At 36.9% G+C, this 25,877-nt stretch overlaps 2 protein-coding genes across 8 annotated transcripts in view; one reads left to right on the top strand and one right to left on the bottom strand.

Moving 5' to 3' along the window:
• Positions 1 to 25,877, bottom strand: part of nt5dc1 (5'-nucleotidase domain containing 1) — a 568,470-nt gene that overhangs the window by 430,372 nt on the left and 112,221 nt on the right. The window lies entirely within an intron of this gene.
• Positions 1 to 25,877, top strand: part of LOC122548586 (uncharacterized) — a 56,674-nt gene that overhangs the window by 23,596 nt on the left and 7,201 nt on the right. Inside the window, exons 4-7 of the mRNA XM_087975790.1 lie at positions 8,146 to 8,264; positions 13,286 to 13,357; positions 20,974 to 21,036; positions 21,247 to 21,318. Of these exons, the coding sequence (XP_087831916.1) occupies positions 8,146 to 8,264; positions 13,286 to 13,357; positions 20,974 to 21,036; positions 21,247 to 21,318 (326 nt within the window). The remainder of the gene's footprint in view (positions 1 to 8,145; positions 8,265 to 13,285; positions 13,358 to 20,973; positions 21,037 to 21,246; positions 21,319 to 25,877) is intronic.

Here is a 25,877-nt window from a genome sequence, read left to right as displayed (position 1 = left end):
TAGGCATCACAGTTCCAAGGAGCTTATGCACCACTTTCACACACTCTACCCTCCAGTTAACCATCTAAAGGCTATCTGACACCTCCCCCACAAAGGAGTCCTGAAAGGTATCCTGTGACGTAACCACTGGGATATCACAACTCTCTAAAATGATATTCTGGCTATCCAAATTGTGCACTCAGAACAGACTTGCTCTTACCTGTCCAACGTCCAGGTTCCAGACAGAAAGAATTCCAAAATCAATTTCTCTATGCAGGAAGCTGATCATTTAATATCAACCACACTATTAACACCTACTGCATAAACACAAGACTGTCGCTCAGGATCTGGCAAGAATGCGGTCAAGTAATGGGAAGCAAGTTGCTAATTACGAACTGTTGGGTCTCCAGTTTCCATTGTTTCTAATGATTAGTGTCATTTTCATGGTTTTCATTGATTTTATGATTCTCATTGGCTTAATAGTTACCATCTTTTCTTCATTCTCATTTTCATAGTGTAAATGTAATGCAAGGTCTGTAATGCTAGATCTATATTTCAATATCATAATCATTTTTGGGTTTGTTTTAAACTAGAGGGTTTGGTCTATGTGTATGAAGGGGTTTAATAACTAAATTTAAGTATTTTGGTAGCCGCGATGATTGTTTGGTTATTTACAACAAATTTTTAAAAATCATAAATTCAGATCTTTACTATTAAATTTGCTTTATTTTTGAAATGTTTTTCTTAATATATGTATTGCTGATTGCATTTGAAGTCAACTGACACCTTTGAGTGCTTCAATTTAACACCTTTGAGCACTTCCAACCAAAAACATTTAATGTCAAATGAGAGCTGTGTTATTTTTAAGAGCATTGAAAGCAAAAATGATGTCAAAGTCTTCTTATAGCTTGGGATATCGCAGGCCCACCTACCGTAGTATACCGTAGCACTGAAGTAACAACTGTTATAAAGATGTGGGTGTACTATACTTTTAAGAGTGTAAAAGCTAGCAGTGACAGCACCAAGTGTTCTCAGTAAGATACAACGTAACATGTGCTCCAGCTACTGGGTAGCTGGTCACCTGGAAAGCAAGTTATATACTGAAAAATACCAAAGTCCAGTAAGTTTGAATTGATTATATTAACAATCTTAAAATCCAATGACACAATCCGATGCTTTGGGGTATAAGACCGGGGAAAATTGAACAGTTCGAGAAGAACTGCCACCAGACCAAAAGATGTAAACTGCTAATCAGAACTCTCTGACAGGTACCTGTCTAGAGGAGTTTGCACAGAGAAAAACCTCAACGCTGACCTGGACAGCCGATCTACCGATGAAGACCGCTGGCTGGTTTAACATTTGAATTTTCTGTAAATATTAATTGGGAGCTTTATCGGACTAATATTATAGAAGGGAAGGTAAAAGATAGGTTAGAGGAAGGAATTGTAAATAGTTGTTAGTTAATTATTCTGTTATACTTTAAGAAATAAAGTTGTTCATTTTTACTTTAATTAGTTCTTGGTCACTTAAAATTTTACAGATTACTGCACTGGGTAAATCTTTTCTGTGTTGCTGGTTTTAAATTAATCAGGAGGGTTTATCCCATGTCTTAACACAAGCCCTCAGGCTGTCAGCACCTAAAAATATTTAACATGAGTTGCAGGCACCAACACCTGTATTGTCAAGTGTGGTGACTTTTCTCACGCTGTGTATTAAAATAATCTGTACTTTTCACCTTATGTACTGTGTAATTTAAACAGTTATATGCTTTTAACAATTTTATTAAAATATATTTTAAAGAAAGAGTATCAAAGGTGTAACACATTATCTCAGCTTCTCACCAAAAGGTCCATACTATTTTGAAGTTCCAAAAACAGTTAAATTTTGGGATGAACTGTTTGAGATTTTTCTAGAATAACATGTTTCTGCAACTACAGGACTTACCACACTAGCTTCATCTACCATTTGCAATGTAATGGCACTGAGTCACTTAATTAGAGCTATTTTATGAGGAATCGCTTTTAAACTGTAACTCTGACACTTAGTTTCTTCAATAATAAAACTTGAAATCACAACATTCTGACCCAAAGGTTAGTGTGCCACTGTTTAGTCACAATTGACAATTCTGTGCCTGTGACAGTAATTTTTGTTGAAGTTGCATTTCTCCCTCTTAAACATTAAGATTGTGTTATCTGGCACAAAACGTTGAGAGACAAGATGATTAATTTGGTCTTGCAAATTATCATTCCAAATTCACATACGAATTTCTGATCTACTAAAGCTTTGTGACATGAATTTTCTGACTCTGCGGGCTTTGGTTTTACAGGTGACGTACATATCAGAAATTTCAGGGTACGAGAATTTGATATGCACTGCAGTGGCAAATATTTACGCTAAAGTGTAGAATTTGAAATTATTACCTTTGAACCCAAACCTCTGCTCCTGTAAGCTAGCAGAAAATATGAATTAACAGAGCAGGTTAAAACAAAATTGTTGATTATTTTAGAAAGGCCCAAACCTTATTGCCCAAAAAATACAAATGGCATCCAAATTCACAAATCCCACTGCTTCCTGACCCAGAACTAAATATCAGAACCATACAGGCACTAGCCATTATAAAGCATGTGACATCTGTCGGAACACAACACACGGAGGGATTTGGAACTGAAATTATGCAATTTGATTGTGCAACAGAACTAAACTGTTTTCTATTTAATTACTGTAGATAATTGAGAGTGGGTAATTTCAGTGCAGCTAATGAAAGTTTCACTGTTATCCTCAACAGTGCTATAATTATTCCAACTATAAAACATATATTTGTGAAATAGTGAAAAAGTGAATTTCTTTTTGTATTAACATTCACAATAGTGGGTCATGAGTACTCAAACTGAGATTCCAAATGAAGCACAACATATAATCTTTGTAAATACTATATTTTGTGCCAAATAGAACCGGTTCATCTGTAATTTATCCTCCACCCTCTAATATACTTTTTCTCCATTTTAATTTGCCAACAAAAATCCATCCACCATGCACTTTACTGAGAGTATCAAACATGGGTTTAGGAAGAGATTAGAGGGCAATTTCAATTAATTAACAGATCTGAAAACAAACTGAACTCCTGGCCCTCACTTGGGATCACCTGTTTTCCTGACAACGCTGACTAAAAAGAAACTTAAAATTTAAATGCCTTTGCGGAGAACACATTCTGAATATGAAACTGAAGTAAACACATTTTTACATAATTCAGGAAGAATCAAATAGGCAGGTGAAAATCATTGTAAAATTAGAACATATTCGGCATTCTGCACAAACACTGTGGAAAGGATGGTCATCCACAAGTAGGAGAACTATATTTCCCTTACAGTTTACCAATTGCCCAAAATCTTGAGTGCGCGAAGTACAGCAATGGTAGAAATCTGACTTTGTGTAATACCTTTGCTATGCTTCCAGATGAAGTGAGTTTGGTACTTTCATTCATTAGGGGTCTTACATTTAGAATTGTTCCTGTGCTGCCCAATATCTGAATTTGATAGCATAGCCTAGGGAAGGAATAATATTGTTACACCCTTTATGACCTGATCCAGTCATGAGTGCCTTTCACTATGCACTTTAACTTCTTGGAAGGCAGATTGAAAAAAATGTATGACAAAAAATCAGACAGTTTGTTAAGTTGTTTTATTTTACAACATAGGACTATAAGAAATGGAAACAAGAGTAGGCCATTCAGCCCCTCGAGCCTGTTCTGCCATTCAACAGGATTATGGCTGATCCAACATTCTTCACATCCACTTTCCAGCCTTTTGCTTGTCACCCTTGATTCCCCTACTGATCAAGAGTCTTTGTCAGCCTTAAGTATATACAAGGACTCTGTACCCCGCCCTTCACCCACCTCATCCCTCTCTGTGGCAAGGAACTCCAAAGACACTCAACTCTCAGAAAAGAAACTAGTGCTCCTTTTTTCTGAGACTATGCCCTCTGACCCTCCACTCTAGTGAGGGGAAACATCTATCCATCAGCATTTACCCTGTCAAGCCCCTTAAGAATCCTCTATGTTTCAACGAGACCACCTCTCATTCTTCTAAACTATGATGAGTAGAGTCCCAATCTGTCTAGCCTTTGCTCATAACACAATTCCTTCATACCAGGAATCATCCTAGTTAAACCACTCTGAACTGACTCCAATGAAATCTTACCTCTCCTTAAATAATGGACAAAAACTGCTCATAGTTCTCTAGATGTGGTCTCACCAGCATCTTGTATAGATGCAGTAAGACTTCCTGACTTTACACTGCAACCCTCTTGAAATAAGGGCCAACATTCCATTTGCCTTCCTGATTACCTGCTGCACCTATGTGCTAGTTTTCTCTGTTTCATGTTCAAGTACCCCTAAGTCCCTTTATATGAACAGACAGAGAAACAATTGTGCGCAAGTTCATTTATTTGAATCAGCACAGCTTAGCTTTGAGCCATAGGGCAGAATAACAAGCATACTCTGCTTCCCCATATTGGTTGATCTTATTTGTCTTAAAAAAGAATGCTTGACCGTTCTTCATAATCTCATGGCTTCACCAAAGCCTGCCTGCGCTGTATCCTTCTTCAACACCTGATTAATTATGCAATTTGTATATGTCCTGTCTGCCCATGATGCTCTCTTTGTTTTTATATGCTGTACACAACCCGAAGAGAACAGGGTACTCCAAACACTATATGCTAGCCTTAATACCTCTCCATGCAAATAAACAAACTGCTGATTATATATGATGTTTAGAAGGTTATCAAAGCTCTCTCTTCAGTATTCAACCATGTGTCACAATGCCCTTTTTAAAATATTTGTATGAAAATATTAATCTGTAAAAATGCAACATTTACAAACATTTTTAAATTGTTGTGTTGTGTGTGTGGTGGGGGGAGGTTATAAATTAATATGATATCAACTTTTCAGACTTTAATGACTCATGGTATGGATTCACGTACTCAAACATTTGCCGAGTATCCAGCAATGGAAACCACTCGGGAGAGCAGGGAATGAATTTCTTGCTACTACATTTCAAGCATTCCAGTAAGTGAAAGATATAAGCATTTCAAAATTACTTGCATTCTTTTCTATATGATCTTCAAATATTCTACAAATTGAAAGGCATGGGACAATAAAAGCTGTACAATATGGTGCCCAGAAAGTTGATTCTCAACTAACATCAGTAAGATTGAAATCAAAATCCAGTATATTGCAGTGGAGACTTAGGTTGGTGATGGTGTTGTGCATACTGGGTTCTTAACCTGATCTCACGGTGTTCAAAATCAGGTTGGTAACCTGCTTTATAATTTGTTTTGATGCAAAGACCACATCAAATCTTGTAAACAGACAAATTGTAACTCAATTGGCGAAGATGAGTATGGGGGAGATACTACAGCATGTTCAACTACAGTGAATAAATCTGAAGTGAATTACCATTGATTGAAAAATTCAGTTAGGTATTACGTACTTACAGCCTAGCTTTAAAATGGTAAATTCCATGAGGTCTTGCAGTAATCGTCCAACAGTCATTGTTAGGTCAGTTAATGGTGTCATGCCAGTCAAAGACAATTACCTTATGTAATTTTCAGTTTTATTTTAAAATTAGTGTACCACTGAGTATTGTCCATCTAGTATTCCAAGAGTTCAAATAAAAATCATTTAATTTCTGAACACTGCAATCATGAGTCTGTATCGTTATAATTGTAGGGAGTTGGAAAAATAGAGGATTATAGATTTCTGATATCCTTAAACTGACGAAAATAACTAAACAGTATTAATAGAAACAAATATTAATCTCTGTCCTTTATGTAGTCACATCAAAGTTTAAAAAAATGCTCATGAGAAAGTGATTCAAATGATAATTCAGGTAAGCACTTTTAAGAACACATTAAACTGCCTTTGTTGTTGCAATAACATACAAGTTTGGATCACAAGCTAGAACATCAGACTTCAGAAATTAAGCTCCAAGTAAGATTCACTGTGTAATCTTTATAAAGACTATATTTTATCTGCAATGGAAGCAGTTCATCTGTCATTTGGATTTAAACATTTTAATACACTTGCCTTTAATTTGTTAGGGAGGAAAAAAATACTGCAACAGGTTGTATATAGTAACTCACTACATAGAATACTTCAACCAGATACATTCTATGTGGAATTCATTTTATAATGCAACTTTTAGGACAAATAGAAAAAAAAAGTTTCTTGTAAGAATGTTTGTCATGGAGACTGTTTTACAAATTCACACTCTTGATGTTGGGCTGACACATCAATTCTTGAACATACAGGTTGTCAAGATATCCCAAATTCTGGCCTTCAGTAAAGTGCGGGAGGAGGGGGAATCAGTTGGCTCGATGACTGGTTTGCGATACATACTGATGTCAGTAGCATGGGTTCAAGTCCTACACCAGCTGAGGCTACTGAAAAGTTCTTGTCTTTTTAACCTCACTTTTGGACTGAGGCATGGTGATCCTTAGGGTGTCTCTCTCTCTCTCTCTCGCTCTAATAGGAGGGCAGCCTTGTATTCTCTGAGATTATCACATTATCTTTACTAGTGTCACACCTAGATTCCTAAAATCCGTTATGTAACACATGAAGTTCTGATCAAGTTTTAATTAATAAACATTCTCCCAAGGATTCCTTCAACAATGTATTTTGTATCATTGATTTCAAAACGCATGTCAAGACAGACTGTCAAACAATTCAAAAAATGACTAGCGTATGAAAACAAATTCCACTTCTGTATTTAAAAGATACTTTGCAATCATTTAGAATTTGGAAAGATCTTTCAATTTGAACTCCAAATCAAATTATCTATGCTGATTGGTTTAGGCATAGTATTGAATGAAACATTTTCCCAGAGGGTGAAAGCATTCTCAGAAATCTCAGAGATGTGTATCCACAATGTAATGGAACCATCTCTAACTCCCAGCCTTTCACACCAGATTGTCCCTTCAGCAATGCAGACTAACCATTGCCATTTTACATTTAGGTGTACAATCGATCAGCTAAAGGTGTTAAACATTTTAATACCCCTTTCAATTTCATGTAATAAATGAAATATTAAGGTGATGCACAACTGACACTGTTCAGATCATTATGCTAAAAAGACATGTATTATTTAATCTGCTTTATTGCACAACTGAGAGGAGTTCCAGCATAATTATTCAAAACAAATCAATTCAGTTAGCAAAAATACATTTGTTTTAACTTAATACACTGTTTGGATTTGAATGAATGAAGGTTTCCTAAATATTAAGTTTAGTTTTGAAAAATCTTATCAGAATTTCTACACTGGAATTAGAAACATTTTGGCCAATGGCCACTCCCAAAGAAGGCTAGGCAAATTTGACCACAAGAAACTCCCTAACCTGACATAACATTTTGATGTTTTAAAAAGTTCAGACTGCATAATTAACGCTTTCATTTTAAAAGGAGGAGCCAGAGAACTTTCAGATATCTATAGAATCTCCTCTATATAAATACAGCTGTATTCATCACTGGAAACTAAGTACAATATACCACAGCCATACTCTACACCAATTCAGAGGAGAATCTGTTTGGGAACCTTTACAGAAGCAAAGTCCTGAAGACTAGATAAACTGGTATGTTACATTTAAAAGTGTGTTAGCATATGAAAGAGTGAGGATATCGGAGTACATTTTCACTGATTCTGCTAACAATAGTATTCTGTTTTGTAACTTTAGAAGTGATCACGCTTGCCAGAATCGGGAATTGCAAACCTCTTTTGCAAGCTTGGTACTGTTATTTAGCCAGGTGTAATGTGAAAAACTCATGAACGAGTTTTAACACTAATCTCACATGACACCTTTCAGCTACAGTCATGAATATCATTTAAAATTTAAGAGCACCACACTTTGGAATTAACCATTTGTGCAAGTTTTATATTCAAAGATTTAACGGAGACCATCAGGAATGCTCTCCTCTTGCTAAAGATGTTAAGTGAAAATATCACTGCTACCTTGAAACAGAAAACTATCATAACAATGTTTGCTCATGAAAATCTGATGAAATATAGTCTCCATTGCTGCTACATTTTAAGTGATACCTGATTTTCATCAAAATCAAGAGCCCTTGAATCCTGTTTTCCATTGGTACTTATACAATTGTTATTTTTACATTTTTAGTTGCAACATGGTTTCTATGGGAATTGGTGCACTTCTACTATTGTTGTCTTTGAACCTGGTTTATGGAACAGACTTTATCAGATATGTGTATCCAGCCTATAATATAAAAAGTTACAGAGGTAAGTTCATATTTTGTTCTGAAATATTTATTCAAAATGGCTGCAGTTTATTCAACATGAGATAATCCCACCATCAGATAATGGTGACAATTCACTTTAGTCCTATGTGATCATGCGCCCAAATGAAGCGTGATTGAACTTTATACTCAAGTTTTGAAAATGTTTTCATTCAAAGAGACAATTCGTCCAGCACGAAAGGTGAAAAACAGAATTAAAAACTTCATTCTGAATTAGATCTAATGCAAAGCATAAGAACCATTATTTATCAAGTTCTCCAACATTCATTATCGTGAAAGTACTTTAAAAGATCCCTGGAAAGGTTCCTTGTGTGGGAAATCATTGATCACCATCCAAGGACTGCTCACAAACCATTTTGCACTGACCACATAAATCACTGGACCAAGATTGACAACTTAATGCCTCAAAATTGCCTGGACTCTTTCACATTATTTTGTTTGGCTTTTGGAGGCCAAAGTCCAATACTTTAGAATAGGCTGGATCTGAATCCAAGTCCAACAGGTGAAGGAGTATGTGTAATATAAAGCATTGTATGACTACAAAACAGCACTTTGAACCCAAGATACAGATTTAAATCTGGTGTTCAATATATAAAGCAAGATATGTAACACAATCTAATTATCAATATTTCTTCATAAAAAGTTTTTTTGAAGAACATTTCAACAAAATGATGTTGCAATGTTGCCTTACTGTGGCTGTTTTGGTAACTTTCACAAATGCCTGAATGGGATGTGGTTGGAATGCACAGCTTTCCACAATTTGATCAACTGCTACCGAAATTTGAAAATATTCTGGTAAGAGATCTTTTCTTCAAAGGAAAAATGTTTTCTTTAAGAAAACAACTATCTAAGCAATTACAGCAAAAGTAATATCACAAACTCACTTGCCACTCAAGAGGAAAACTGCTCAGGAGTAGCAAAATAATAAATCATACAAGCAGAAGAAAGGGCACCAACCTGTAAATCTAGAGCAATGTTTGTGTCTGTCACTGGATAATGCATAGTTTTTTTCTATTTCTCAACTAACTCACTATTCAACTTACAAATAGTTCACTGGTACAAATTCAAGTTGAAAGATTTTAATCAACACTGTCTAGCCATGTATAATGACATTACTTTCAACTGTAAACTGAAGCTTCATTCTAATGTTTTCCGCACTTAAAGTTAACAAAACAACTTCTAACTTACATGAAAGGTGAAAATCCAAAATCAATTTAAATGGGTTCAATTTAATTAAATATGTCAAACCACAAGTTTTCACCAATTTATATTCAGTCTTATGGTCCTTACTTTTTTTTTAAAAATGTTCTACTGGTCAAGTGAAGACCTTTTCGATTTTTTTTTATGTTTTAAGTGGAACAAAAGTAGCACTCATCAACTCAAAGATATTACAAAGATAGCTGCTCTTCCATTTGAAACATAAAATACAAGGCATTGATTTCTGGGAACTTCTGAATTTTCCAATTATAAAATAATTTAATTTTGCTGGTGCACTATGAAAGCATTACTCTTGCATGTGACAGCAGGAAAGGATACTTGATCACCAGAAGCAACATTTATTATCCAGCTATTACCTCAAACATAATGTTGGCAAACTAGCCAGTTCCATAAACAGCAAAAATATATTTCTAAGGCAAACAGAAATTAGTATATATTCAATTCTACAGTAATGATGCTTTGGGTTTTAAGGGTGCACATGTGCCTTCACTGATGATCTACAGTTGATCTCTAGGTGATATAGAGTTGATATCTAGATCTAGAGATTCACAGCAATCTCTTATGATGATGATTTTAGGATTTACCTTAATCGCTAACCATTTTCAGCCAAATTCAACTCCAAACTAAAATAATTTTTACAAATAGAGATTGCACCTCACTTCTGTGGATCCAGAATACTGGATATAGATTTTTCTTTTAAATCAATTAAAATATTTTGTTTGTTTGATTAGTCCAGTCTTTGCTGGAAAAATAAGTCGGACTTCACGGCATTCACCATTACTAGACATGCTCACCCAACCATGCAATTTCCCTTTCCAAACAGTCTTGATTTTAAACAACTTATCCTTGCTTTGAAATCTCTCCAGCGTTTCATTTTATTGATCTTTGTAAACTTCTCCAGCTACACATCACTCCAATTTACTTGCATTCATCTAATTCTGGCATCTTGACCATCCAAAACTTTAATCGCTCAATCATTTGTGGTTGCACCTTCAAATTCCTGGCCACTAAATTAGGAAAGTGCTACCTACAATGCTTTACTTCCTACCTCATCTTCCTCCCTTAAAATTCTCGTTTAACCAAGCATCTGGTCATGACATAATATCTCATTACGAGGCTTGGTGCCCTAAATGCCCATGTGAAGCAATCTGAGACACACAATATATTGAATAAACTGACCCTGCCTAGGTATTGCCAGCAATTTGTCAAGAGGTTAGCCTACACCTAGTGGCTTCACCGTGAACCATACTATGAGTGTCAAGGAACTGATACAATTATTTAAGGTTGCTAATACACAGCCCAAATTCCTGACATGTTTTTCAATCTTGGAGGCCTAGAAAGGAAACAACTGAAACGGTATGGGCTCACTATGCTCATTAGATCATAAATGGTTCATGCAAACTTAAAAACAAAACCTCCACTTCCTTTCTGCTAATTCATTACTTTTTTTCCCCTTTCTTAATTGATATCTCATTTGATTCAAATTCACTCTCTCTTCCTATCGTACAATCCATTTCTTCCACTATCACTCAATTTTATTGGTAAGAAGATAGAATGTTTGCCTTAATGTTTATGAGCCTCTCGATGCACCAAAGACCTCACAGTAGGATAAATAGACATAGTCTTTTCCCTGGGGTCGGAGAGTCCAGAACTAGAGGGCATAGGTTTAGGGTGAGAGGGCAAAGATATAAAAAAGACCTAAGGGGTCACTTTTTCACGCAGAGGGTGGTACATGCATGGAATGAGCTGCCAGAGGATGTGGTGGAGGCTGGTACAATTGCAACATTTAAGAGGCATTTGGATGGGTATGTGAATAGGAAGGGTTTGGATGGATATGGGCCGGGTGCTGGCAGGTGGGACTAGATTGGGTTGGGATATCTGGTCGGCATGGACGGGTTGGATCGAAGGGTCTGTTTCCATGCTGTACATCTCTATGACTCTATTGTTATTAGTTCATCTCTTCAACTTTTTTGGTCCAATAGTTAAAATCTGTAGTAGTCTCGGGAATGCTGGGAGAGGGAGAAAAGAACCTACTCACATCATTTGCATTTTCTCAGTTGGAAATGGAATCACGTTTTTTTTCAGATGCTCTAACCAAAATAATACTAGCGCATAGAAAAAATAGATGAACTAGAAATTGCAACATTATTCAGCAAAATTTGCAGATGAATGGACAGCCCATATGTAACTTTCTGTTTTGTTATACAGACATGAATTTTAGTTATAATTAAATTTAAGTTACTATTAGAAACCCATATCAAATAGTTACACAGGTACAAGATCATGAGAATTACAAGTGCAGACATGTAGATGATGTTCATACTTCGATGTCATTAATTTGTACATGATTCTGTTGATTATCAGCTGCAGCCCCAGAGCCCATTAGCATTAACACCACTTTTCTGAGATTTCTATTAATATTCCTAAATTACAATGGAGGATCAAGAGAATCCCATCTCCTGCAGAATTTTAACCCTATGTATAAGAATTTGTCCAAAAATCTTTGAAGTTTACATAAATCTTATGATACAAAAGTGTTTTTTCTTACTTTTGCAATTTAAGTTGTTCAAAGGATTGACAGCATACTTATGTGGTTCATTTCAGTAATTCTGCAGATGGTAGACAAATTGAATCACTTACTTTTATTACAACTTCTCATGTGAACAAAGCACATGAGGGAGGAGGGGCTAATGAAAGGTGACACTTGTAGTCCAACCTGGTAGGAGTTTATTTTCAACAGGTTATTTTTATCTTTTATAATATTTTTATATTATTTAATGGAATATATGAACCAGTGTGGATATTGTGATATAGAAATATCAAACAGACATTTATTTCAGATAATTATGTTCAAACTTTAAATTCACAAGAATGTTTGGGTTACCATTAAAGTATTAGTTAGAATGCAGCAGCATGATTTCAGTACCACCATGCATCATGTGATCCAAGATAAGATGCATTATGAAATACTTAACACTTCAGATCAAATGCCATAATAATGATGTCATGAGCAAGTCTTCAAGATTCCCCTCACAGAACCATTGTAAGACATAATACAACACAACCAATATAACTTAACGCAGTAATAATCTGACAAATGTGACAAGCTGACCTTTCACATTTCAATGACGACCAGCCAGAGAGAAAATGTTGAAAAATTGGGAAAGGCAGCATTTCCTTTGCACGTCATCTGGACATTGCCAGCTGTAATCTCAAGCTGCAACTGCTGAAGGCCCAGTCTGACACTCTTCAGAGTTCAGCCAGCTCTGTCAAGAGTGGTGTTTGAGTCAATCTTGGTGATGAACACTGAAGTATCCCACCCAAAGTATATTCGAGGCCCTGTTACCCTTCAAACTCCTTCCAGTGGTGCTCATCATGGAAGAATAAAGCTGTTGTCTGTTTCTGTATCACTTGGAACAGGAGATGCAAATTATAGTTTAAGTTTACAGTAACTGAAATGCTCTGAAATTTCTATTATGTTTGTTCAACAAGCTACAAGCCACATTCATATTGCTAAGTGCTTCACCCTCGATTCTGAAGTTTCTGTAAAATTCAATTAAGAATTATTCCTATGCTGTATGACTCTATAACCCAGTTTTTGTCACATCTTAACTGAATCAAATAATCGTATTTGCGTAATCTGTTTTACCACAATGTTAAACTGAAAACATTGAAACTCAAAGAATGTTGGCATTCCTTCCAACACTTTTAATGATTATTACTGTACTTCTACAAGGAACAAAATACAGATTTAGACATTAATTCATCTTGTTTTTCCTAAAATAGGTAATGAAGTAAACTTTCCTCATTCAGTGAGCAATGAAGACAGCGAGCACAACAGCAATTCAAAATCTGCAAGTAAGCTACGCTCAGTATTTTGACATAGGGTCGTATTGCTCTTTAAAACAGACAGGCTTAAGTGAACAATGCAAATTTATTCAAAATGTCACTCGCATCTCGTTGTGATTGACTGCTCATATTTTAGATAGTGAAGAATTTATGAACTATGCACAGTGTTTCACGTCCTGTAATAATTCTAATATTTCATCTCTATAAGATCTACCTTTGTTCTAATTCATATTTTCATATTTAAAATTAAGATTCAAAGATCAAGGTCATTATAAAACAAAGCAAATATCTGTAGTTCATACAAGCAGAAAATCATTTTCATGTTTAATCAAAATTTAAAAATGGACTAATTAGGAAGGCCTAATTGTCAGTATTCATCTCTGTTCTTGGGTTTGTCTATTTGTCAAAATATGCCTTTTTGTAAAAATGCCTTTTATGCTCATCACTTAAGTTCATAATGAGGAGCCCAATGAACAGATCTCAAAATAAAGTTATATGCTCCTGAGTATTTGCCAAACAGAAAAGCAGATTTCTAGTTTTTTTTTCAATCCTCCTTAATTATACAATGGGACAGGAGTAGTTACTGTAATTGTTTTGCTCCTCAAAATGTACTGGAAGAGTTCGATCCTTTGGGATGTCAATCATAATTCTAACGATACACTTGATGGCCCCAAAATCAATAACAAAGTGGCATATAAATATCCACTTCAGTCATTCAGTTAAAGTTTTCAGATCTGTGCAAAATAGGCATCTTGTACAAGATAGGATAGGCTTGTGCACACCCTGCACCCACCAAGGTCTTAATGGATTATGTTCCTGTAATCATGACTGTTTTGAGTGCATACACTTTCAGAGTTTAATTTATATTCACCTTTTAATTTCCATACAGTCTGGCCACTGAATCCATTTTATGTCTGCTACACTAGTTAGTCTGGCCCAATTAAGGGAAAACTTCCAGAGTATATAATTCAATGTAAATTAGTAGACACTGAGAGAAGCCAACGTTGTTTAATCTTGGTTTTCTTCTAAAAATGTAGATGAGGCAGAGACTTTGCTTCTTTTAAAGGAAAATTAAATAAATATTGAAAGCAGCTAAAGGCCGAGAGGCAGTGGGATTACTTATAGATTGCTGTAGCATACAGCATTGCAGATATGGTTTCAAAATGTTACTGTTTTATGAATCCATTTTCAGGGCGCCAGAAAAAAAAATTGAAAGTAAAATGACTTTACCTTGAAAATGATGTTCCAATCTATATTACCAGAACTTTTATGTACTGCCAATAGTTTTATTGCACATTATGCCATGGACAAGTAAGAACTTGAAGATTTATATCTAAAAGACTGAATCCATCCTGTCTGATTCTTGCTCAAAACTTAAAGCTTTGACTGCAGATTCCTTTCCTTTTCCTGCTCCTCCCCCTGACTGAAACTAACAACGTGCAGTTCTCCTTGATCCTCAGACCTTCTCCATATTATGGGGAGGCAATGTCCTAGTAATTTTATTGCGAGGCAATTAATCTAGAAACTCACCTAATATTCTGGGGGCCGGAGTTCAAATCCTGCCATGGCAGATGATGGAATTCGAATTCAGTAAGGGTCTAACAATAACAAAGCCATTGTTAATTGTTGGACAAAACCCAACTGGCTCACTAATGTCCTTTAGGGAAGGGAAATTACCATTCTTAACTAGTTTAGCCTACATGTGACTCCAGACTCTCAGCAATGTGATTTATTCTTAACTGCCCCTCTGGGCAATTAGGGATGAGCAATAAATACTAACTTAGCCAGAGGCACCCACATCCTGGAAGTAATTTTAAAAATTGCGAAAATCATCTTTCTGTGGTGTGCGCACTACCATGAAAAACACATTTATGCCTTGGACACTCTTAGACCCAACTTTTCAAGGACATTAGAGGGTAGGCTAATTAATAGTAGACAGCATTTGGATGAGGGGACATTTACAGGGCAGCAACCTGTAACTAGAAGAATGCAACAAGGATTAGTGCTGATCAACATTATGGGAAGAGCAGGGGAGCTGAAAATTATTTAAATGGTAAAGACCTCATAAAATTACAGCGTAAAGGAATGTTTGTGTGTAAATCACAAAAGGTTAGAATACAAGTTGAGCAAATTATTGGGAATGCAGACCGAATCTTGGTCTTTATTTCAAAGGGAATGAATTACACAAATAGAAAGCCTTGCTAAAACAAGGGTCAGGTTGGATCGTACCTGGAATATTGTCAAGACTTCCCCTTATCTAAGGAAAGATACAATCACATTAGAGGCAGTCAAGACAAGATTCATTAGGTTAATCATGGGTCTGGAGGGATTGTCTTATGAAGAGTGGTTCAGCAGGATGGGCCTGTACTTGTTGTAGTTTAGACGAATGAGAGGCAACCCTTACTGAAGCACGCAGGATTCTTATGAGACTTGACTAGGTCGATGCAGAAATGTTTCCTCTGTGCAAGTGTCTAGGGTCAGAGTACACAATCTCAGAGTATAGAATCAGTCACTTGAGTTAGAGAGGGGGAGGAAATTCTTCTCTCAGATGGCATGAATTTGTGGAATTCTTTACCAGAGTGCTGTAGAATCTGGATCATTAAGGATATTTAAGGCTGAGATAGACAGACTTCTACTAAGTAAAGGAGTCAAGTTATAGAGAAAATGCAGAAAAATGGAGTTGAGCATTCAGATCAGCCATGATCTCACTGAAAAACAACACAGGGTCAATGGAATGAATAGTCTACTTCTGCTCCTACAACTTATGGTCTTTTTTTAAAACTTGCGTAAATTCCATGTTGCGTAAATTCCTGCTCACTTGATTTTCACCTACTCACTTTTCTATAGGCTCTCTTCACTGAATTTCCAAAACATCCTCCACACTGTCAAACTACATGGTCTGGTATGTTTGCCCTTTGTCTGATTTACTATAGGTAACACAGGCTGCAGTTGACTTTACCACACATTCTAGAAATATACCTTTAGATCCTTATTTCATGCAACACCTATCACCTTCCTAAAAACCTTATATTTCAAAGTTCCTCATATTCACCACAGTCCTACCAGAACATTAGACTCTTCTCTCATTAGAGATAACGCAGGGTGATTTAATGTGAGGGTCACCGCATCTCAGCCAAGGGGAGAGGTTGAGGAGATTCTCTCACTTTTTTGAGGACGTAATTATGAAGATGGACAAGGGAGAGGCTATGTATGTACTGTACCTGGACTTTCAGAAAGCCTTTGATAAAGTCCCACATAGCAGATTAGTGAGCAAAATTAGGGCATATGGTATTGGGGACAAAATACTGACTTGGATTGAAAAGTGGCTGGCTGACAGGAAGCAAAGAGTAGTGATAAAAGGGTCCCTTTTGGAATGGCAGGCAGTGACCAGTGGGGTACCACCAGGTTCGGTGCTGGGAACGCAACTATTTACAATATACATCAATGATATAGATGAAGGCATTAAAAGTAATATTAGTAAATTTGTTGATGACACAAAGCTGGGTGGCAGGGTGATGTGAGGAGGATGTTATGAGAATACAAGGTAACTTGGACAGGCTAGGTGAGTGGACAGATGCATGGCAGATGCAGTTTAATGTGGTTATTCACTTTGGTGGCAAGAACAGGAAGGCAGATTATCTAACTTGGCTCCATTTAGATAGTAAAGGGGAAGTACAACGAGATCTAGGTGTTCTTGTACATCAGTCAATGAAAGCAAGCATGCAGGTACAACAGGCAGTGAAGAAAGCTAATGGCATGCTGGCCTTCATAACAAGAGGAATGGAGTATAGGAACAAAGAGGTCCTTGTGCAGCTGTACAGGGCCCTGGTGAGACCACACCTGGAGTATTGTGCGCAGTTCTCGTCTCGAAATTTGAGGAAGGACATTCTAGCTATTGAGGGAGTGCAGCTTAGGTTCACGAGGTCAATTTCCAGAATGGCGGGAGTATCATATGTTGAAAGATTGGAGCGACTGGGCTTGTATACACTTGAGTTTAGAAGGATGAGAGAGGATTTGATTGAGATGTATAAGATTATTAAAGGATTGGATACTCTGGAGGTAGGAGGCGTGTTTCCGCTCATGGGTGAGTCCAGAACCAGAGGACACAGTTTAAAAATAAGGGGTAGGCCATTTAGAACAGAGTTGAGGAGAAACTTCTTCACCCAGAGAGTGGTGGATATATGGAATGCTCTGCCCCAGAAGGCAGTGGAGGCCATGTTTCTGGATACTTTCAAGAAGAGATGGATGGAACTCTTAAAGATAGTGGAATCAAGGGTTATGGGGATAAGATAGGAACAGGATACTGATTGTGGATGATCAGCCATGATCATAATGAATGGTGGTGTTGGCTTGAAGGGCCAAATGGCCTAATCCTGCACCTATTGTCTATTGATTTTGCTGTAGTGTGATGTGTTAAACTCCCAACGATTTCCAAAAAGGAGTGAAAGACAGTGGTTGCATGTATTGACACCACAGATATTATTTATATTGGCTTTCAGATATGGAACAACTATCACCTCCCAACTTGTGTTCTGTTTGCACAGTAACTTTGAGTATGAAAAGCATTCCATTTTTAGACAGCCTAAATACATACAGTTTCTTCTCTCAGCGTACCTTAAAATCAACATTTAAAAGCACAAACAATTCATTTGCACTCTAAATTGCATATTTTTAAATTAAATATTGCAGGACTTACAAACACATCAGGAACTGAAAATTTGTGAAGAAAGCACATCTTTTCTGACAGTTTAGGTAGTGCAGTTATGTAAAAAGAAAACAGCATTGCTAATTTAATTTGTTGAAACTGGATCCAGTTACTCTACTTCATAAATGTCGTTTCCATCTTATTTTGACAAATCAATCTTTCATTCTTACGAAAGGTACATGACATTATTTTTTTTCTTTGCCAATTTTCTTCCACCTACAAAAGCATAGACTTTTTTCGCATTAGTTGGGGAAGCTCTGCCAGCTGCACATTTCTTACTGAAATTGTTTTACTCGATGTATGAGTCTTGCCAATAAATGACAGCAGCAGCTAATACTGATGACGAATTTTAACATAAAGTATACCAAACTGCTTCGCAGTATGTGTCACTCAAGTTGAGCATGTTACATCGGGTTTCCCAACAGGATGCTATAACAAAACTCAACCTAATTTGGGATGTTGGGGAAAATGTAAAATAAATGAATCACTATCGTATACCATGTGGTTAAAGAGCACTACAATAGTATTGTACAAACATGTCAGCTGTCTTGGTGAGACCTAACTTTGCTCTGCGACACCACGATTGGCTTGAGCTGTTGCTGACTGCTTGTAAAACAACACATTGTGGAGTAAAGACATTTTCACAACTGAAACTATCTTATTTGGCCCTCAGCAGTCACACTTATAATCATTCCATATATTCTGCTGCTTATTTTGATTTAACTTGATGATATGTCACCTAAGTTGCCAAACAACTTTCAATGGAGCCTTAAATCTTATTTGAGGTTCAATGCAAAAGCTACCTTCTTCCAAATACACATTGTTGCTGACTGCAAAAACATCATACAAAAGCTTTTATCAACTCCAAAATCAATGTACCACAAGTAGTAGAAGCATTGGCCATTCAGCTCATCGATTCTGCTCCACCATTCAATGAGATCATGGCTGATCTGATAACTTTCAATTCCATTTTCCTACCTTTTCCCCATAATCCTTGATTCCTTACTGATCTCCCTTTGACATCTTCACTTTTTCAGAAGTTTAACTTGCCTAGAACTTTGAAGGCTGAGACACTTGACACAAAGTACCAGCACCAATCTTTGTCAATTGCCCTTGCTTCCGTGCCACAGAAAGTTGTTTTCTGGATCCTTGTTTAAGTCTACAAGCTGCTCAATAATCTCAAACAACCCTCTTCTGTTCTTCTAATGAGCTCCAGTTCAACTAAACTGAAAATACATCCAATTGCTTTTGGTTGGAGCCAATAGGACAAGGATAAAAGATGATTCTCATTTCCCTAAATATTTGGAATAGGTTCAATTGATTTTAAACAAAGAGGAGTACTGACACATGTTCGGGTTCATTTGAGAAGTCTAGCAGAATTGATTTTCTCAGATAAAACTTCCTTAGGTTGTTTCCAGTATTGGAGGTCTACATCCAGATTTTTTTTAGCACATTATAATGATCTTCTGAACCAGTTTTATTTCATTACATCCATCTCTTCAAACAAACTAATTCTTTGGCTATGCCATTGACTTAATTACCACAAATAAATTCATCCATCCTCAGCACATTCTGGGTGATATTTTTCCTTAAATCCCAACTAAACTTTCTATCTCTTCCCTTATATCTATGCCCTTTAGTTAGTGAAACCCTCCACTAAGGGGAAAAGGTTCTTCCTATCTCGACCCTGGATATCCTATCTGTACACTATAAACAGGTCCTCATTCAGCCTTCTCTGCTCTCAGGAAAATACCCTCAGCCTATCTAATCTCTCTGCATAGCTGAAGTGCATCAACACAGGCAACATCCTGGTGAATATTCTCTTCTGCACCCTAGTGAGTTTTGAGACGATTTGCAGCTCAGGTTAAGGTTCTGAAAGTAGGTTTGCTTGTTGAGCTGGAAGGTTTGGTTTCGACATTTCGTCACCATACCAGGTAACATTAGTGAGCCTCCGGTTGAAGGACTGGTGGTATGGCCCACTTTTATTACTTATTTCTTTAATTATTTATCTATCTATCTATCTTCTGCATCCTTTCTAGTGCAATCACATCCTTCCAGTTATGCGATGACCAGATCCGCGCACACTACTCCTGCTGTTGCCCAACTAATGTCTTTAAGAGCTCTATCCATCTCTTCTTGAAAGTATCCAGAGACATGGCCTCCACTGCCTTCTGGGGCAGAGCATTCCATATATCCACCACTCTCTGGGTGAAGAAGTTTCTCAAATCTGTTCTAAATGGCCTACCCCTTATTTTTAAACTGTGTCCTCTGGTTCTGGACTCACCCATCAGCGGAAACATGCTTCCTGCCTCCAGAGTGTCCAATGTCCAATCCTTTAATAATCTTATACGTCTCAATCAGATCCCCTCTCATCCATCTGAACTCAAGTGTACACAAGCCCAGTCGCTCCAATCTTTCAACATATGATAGTCCCGCCACTCCAGGAATTGACCTTGTGAGCCTACACTGCACTCCCTCAATAGCTAGAATGTCCTTCCTCAAATTTGGAGACCAAAACTGCACACAATACTCCAGGTGCAGTGTCACCAGGGCCCTGTGTTGTACTCACAGAAGAAACTAAAACCAGATTTTTTTTCATCTAATTTTTTTCCCAATAACATTTCTACAATTACTTCAATTTCTGCAACACTCTTAGCTTAATTTAAATTATGTTCAAATCGAGACGTTATGCGAATTGAGATCATAACTTCTTATCCTATTAAATCTAATGTCTGAAGCAATACTGCAAATTAGGTGGCCTTACATTCCTATTGTATAACTGTGCTCAAAATGTTTTCTAAAAAGTGACCCGATGAAGATTTAAGTTGACAGAACTACTCCCTCTAAAGCATTTCTTTAATTTATAATATTGCAAAAAAAAAGTAAATATTCAAACATATGCAATCTTTCTCTAAAACAGGCAATGAAGTGAAAGGGAATAACGGACGAAGCAATGAAAACAATGGTGACTCTAATTCAGCAAGTATGTTCTTTTCAATAAATTTAATTCAATATTCACATTAATTACAGTTACATGAGCTGTACAAATAACAACATTTTAAGTAACTTAAGTTTAGAGATTTAAGTCAGACTCTGTAAAGATGGCTTAAAATCATGAGATCAAAAGCTTAATGTGCTTGTATAAAACACAAAACCTTAGAGCTACAGTTATGTTTATTATTTCCCAAAACAGGTTATCAAGTAAAAGGGAAGTATTATTGGAGGATTGATGACAACGGGCAAAATGGTGACTCTAATTCTGCAAGTATGCAAGATTTAAGCTTAAATTCCATGACAGGTTTATTTATCCAAGAAATAAGCACTTTTATACTCACTGATAATAGCTCCAATTATCAATGTTCGACAGGAAATTAAAAGATCTAGCTTGAGAAATCCACAACATATTGCCACACTCTTGCCATAAATGACAGGAGCACAGTAGAAGCAATGAAAATGAAGTCACATCTTTATTGTTACAGATCCATAAGACCATAGATACAGAAGCAGGAGCAGTCCATTCGACTCACCGAGTCTGCTCCATCATTTGATTATGGCCAATGTTGTTCAATCCCGTTCTCCTGCTTTCTCCCTATAACCCTTGATCCCCTTACTAATCAAGAACTTATTTTTGTCTGTCTTAAAAACACTCAGTTACTTTCCTCCTTCTGTGGCAATGGATTCGACAGATTCACCTCTTTCTGGCTAAAAAGATTGATCCTTATCTCATCCCAGCATTTCTTGCCACAGAGAACCGTGGGGGCTGAGTCCTTGTATATATTCAAATCTGAGTCAGATTCTTGATCAATAGGGGAATCAAGGGTTACAGGAAAGAGCAGGGAAGCGGACAAGATGACTGTCAGATCAGCCATGATCCTATTGAACGGTGGAGCAGGTTTGAAGGGCCAAATGGCAGACTCTTGCTCCTTTTCCTTATGGTCTTCAGGTGGATTTCTTTGCAGTGAAATGTTACCAAGTGTGCCTGATAATGAGAAGCTGAAAAGCTGGAGTAAATGAACTTCCTTTCCTTCTCCTGCATTTCATCAGCAAGCGATAATGACAGATAAAGTATTTTAACACTTGATTTGCAGTGCCAAAATTCAGGTCCAAACCTGGGTCTTTGCCTTTATTCCCCAAATAATATCTGACTCAATTTAGATTTAGGCTGGTACAAGCAATAATTGTTCAGAAAAAAACTGGCTAGCATTGCATTTCCTGACCACTTCAGGTCTTCTTTATCAGAGAGGCAATGGCCTATTATTGCTGTACTTTTAATCTAGAGGCCCAGATAATATTCTGGGGACCTGTGCTCAAATCCCATAATGGCAGAACGTGGAATTTGAATTCAATAGAAAAACAACCTGAAATTAAGACTCTACTAATGACCGGAAACCATTGCCAATTGTCATAAGAACCGATCAGGTTTACTAATTCAGGAAGGAAACTACTATCCTTACCTGGTCTGGCTTATGCATGACTTCAGACCCCCAGCAATGTGGTTGACTCTTAACTGCCCTCTGGGCAATAAATTATTGCTTAGCCAGCAACATCTCCAGCGTATTTGAATAAATTAAAAGGTTTGAAACTGATTGGATTATTTGGAGCAGATGAACTTGAAGGTCACCGACACATCATGACGAACGTCACATGTATTACTCAATGTATTAAAGCTTTCTAGATACAGAAATCATGTCTTCAACTGATGCCAATAATAGGATTGAAAAATTACACAAGAGATGGAGAAACAATCCAGGTAATTACACACGACCAACTTAACATGCAATATCAAAAAGTTACTGGAAACTATCAGAGATGCAGCAACTAAATTCTTGGACAAAAATTAATAAAGGGTAGATCAAAGTCTGACAGTCTGATTGTTTTCAGGGATATTAAGAGCATGGTGGATTGGGGAATAATAAAATGCAAACAAATCAATAAAAGTGAGAGAGCACAGAATCAGAAGTAGCCATGTATTCAGTGTCAGCAACAAGGGGAGAGGTCGAAGACAGAGCTCAAGGAAATCAGCTCTGTCGCATTTGAGCCAGCGGGTTGGAACCCGGAGGCCATCAGTTCACCTAACAGAAACCCAGACCATGCATGTCGCTCAACAAACTTGCTTGTGACTCAGCAAAAAAATCAATTCTACTGAAAAAAGTACAACACAAGTACTGCTTAAAAGTCCAGAGACCAAGTATAAAAGCTAATTTAAATAACAATTTCAGTACAGATTATCATGAAGTACAGTTCAGTATTTTGGAGATGTGGGTGCTGAGTTATTGGATAGAGCAGGAGATGTTGCTATATCTTCACAGGGAAGGTGGACAATTTTGCGGTCTGTTCATACAAATTGCAACGGGTAGGGTGCGTGAGAACTACAATGCAGTGCCTTTGGTTCTGTGGAGGCCATGGTGAGAATCATAGATTGGTTATAACACAGGTGACCATTCAAAACCATCACCTTTGCAACAGCAACCTAGTACAACTTCCCTGCCTTGACCTCCAAATATTTCCTTTTCAGGTAATGATCTAATTCATTTTAAAGTCACATTTGAATCTGGTTCATAATCATTTTAGATCCCAATGAATTGCTAGCAAAATGTTTTTTCTGCTCATATTGCTTCTGTTATCATGTCTGTTAAATCAGTGTCCTCTGGTAATCAATCCTTCACCAATGGGCAACATTTATGTCTAGAAGCCCCAGCTTCATTAATCTATCTGACTAGAGTTCCTCAGTACGCCAGTTACAGCCAAGCCAATCTGCAGGCTGGAGCTAGATTCATCCATACTCCTTGTTGGTGAAAGGAGGCTCTCTGGAATGTAAATCAATGCATCCACCAGCTTGGCATGTATCCTGTTAATTTTTCTCCTGCACATCACTTCATTGAGATTCTCTTAATAGAGCCAGCACACAATCTATCCTTTCTCCCAGCATGGCAGCAGCTCGCACAGGCTCAATGACTCAACTGGTGTTGATCCTAACTCTACACTAGCCCCTAAAATGTATTCAACGCTGACATCTGAACAAGTGGCTACAAGCGCCAGATCAGTGTTGTGGCATTGCTCTTTCTCTTACTGCTCGGCAGATGGTAGTTCCTGGATTTCCTGGAAGCAGAAAATCAAAGAAAAGGGCTGATAGAAAACAACAGATCCATGGTCACTCAATAAACAACTTGCACATCATGCCAGATTTGAGCTGAGAAATTATGAATATACTGCCATCTTAATGCTCACTTGTGGCACAGTCAAGATACAAAAGACAAATTTAAGGTATTTAGCAAGAGAAACCGAAGTGGAATGAGGAAATTCTTGTTTTAAAATTGAATTTGGAATGCACTACCTCAAGGGTTGGCGAACTAGATTCAATTATGTTTTTCAAAAGAATGTTGTTTAGCACCTGAAGGGAAAGAAATTGCAGGGATGTGGAAAAAAGCCAGACAGGTGAGACTAGGTACACTTTACTGCAGAGAACCAGCTAGGACTTCGTATGATTCTATAATTCTACATGCAAAAATAATAAAAAGTTTAGTTGAATAACTTTTTAAAAAAAAGGGAAGAATAATCATACCACCCAGATGCTTCCACTCGTTAGCAAAACTCAAGCCACAATACAAATAGCCTTACACCATAATGTTTACTATTCTCTTTAACCAATCATTTAACGAACAGTTAACTTTGCCTTGGACCAATATGTAAATATGAATAATTGTGCATAGCCACATAAACAAAATGTCACTTGCTTCTATGATCCTCATTTATACAAGAAATCATGCATAGGCTAATTGTTTGCAACATCCCTATTTTCATGACTTGGATTTCCCTGCAGTTTCAGAAAGTATTTTTCAATTTCATTTTAATTGCTAGTTCCTGATACATGTTCTATTTATTCTAAGACATCAGGATTAAATGTTTAAACATTACCAACTTTAGTCAAAATGTTTTAAACCTATTTTGTATGTATGGTGAAACTAAACAAAGCTAATCCTATAAACTAAATAACTTACTTAAATTTAAACCTATCAACAAGAGGAATGGCTAATAGGAAATAAATTGTTGTGATATATCTGACATGAATCAAACTTCATATGAAATGAAGAGAAGTGAAGTCTTCTCTACTCAATAGTTTATTCCCCATAAATTGTCATCTTTACTGTTTTCTCAGTGGTGCCTCATGACCAACTATACTTTCCTCAATGTCCTTTAATGCCTCCCTTCTTCATGTTCTTATATCAAAACATTTTGTGCTTGAACACTTCCAATCTACCTTCACCTTTGCATCGAGCAAGCAGCCTTTTCCAAAATCCTCTCTGGCATCATGTGATGATGGCCAGCAATACTTTCTTTCCTTGTCCAGATTTGTGACATCTTCCTTCAATGAACTGTGGCACCCAATAAATAATTTGTATTGACTTGACATTTTTTTCAGACTCTCAGGACGTCTGAATGTGCCTCACACCCATTGAAGTACACTTTGTGTGCTATTACCTAGATAAATTAGAGGAAAACTGCAGCCATGTTGGTTTGAAAGTCCTATACAGTGAGAAAAAAATCACAATTTGTTCCAGTCATATTTATCAACTTGATACAAAGTCGTCCACGAAATTGGGAAAACTTGAATTCTTGTTTCTCAGAAAACTTTAATATAATGTCTATCTAAAAGGCATCAACTCCAGCCTCATCATTATGCTTGTAATGCACAACAATTTCCAGTAGATGTCAGCATCTAGCAATGGGAACCATATACAATGTTCTCCTCGCTTTGCCTACTGTATAAACTATAAGAGTTTCAGATGGGACTTACTAATTCAGCATAATACAAGCACAGAATAG

The sequence above is a fragment of the Chiloscyllium plagiosum genome, unplaced genomic scaffold, assembly GCF_037043375.1.
Source record: "Chiloscyllium plagiosum isolate Xiang-an unplaced genomic scaffold, Cpla_swu_hap1 HiC_scaffold_3, whole genome shotgun sequence".
Classification (NCBI taxonomy): Eukaryota; Metazoa; Chordata; class Chondrichthyes; order Orectolobiformes; family Hemiscylliidae; genus Chiloscyllium; species Chiloscyllium plagiosum.
The sequence above is the reverse complement of the archived record's forward strand: the minus strand, read 5'-3'. Positions and strand labels throughout refer to the sequence as shown.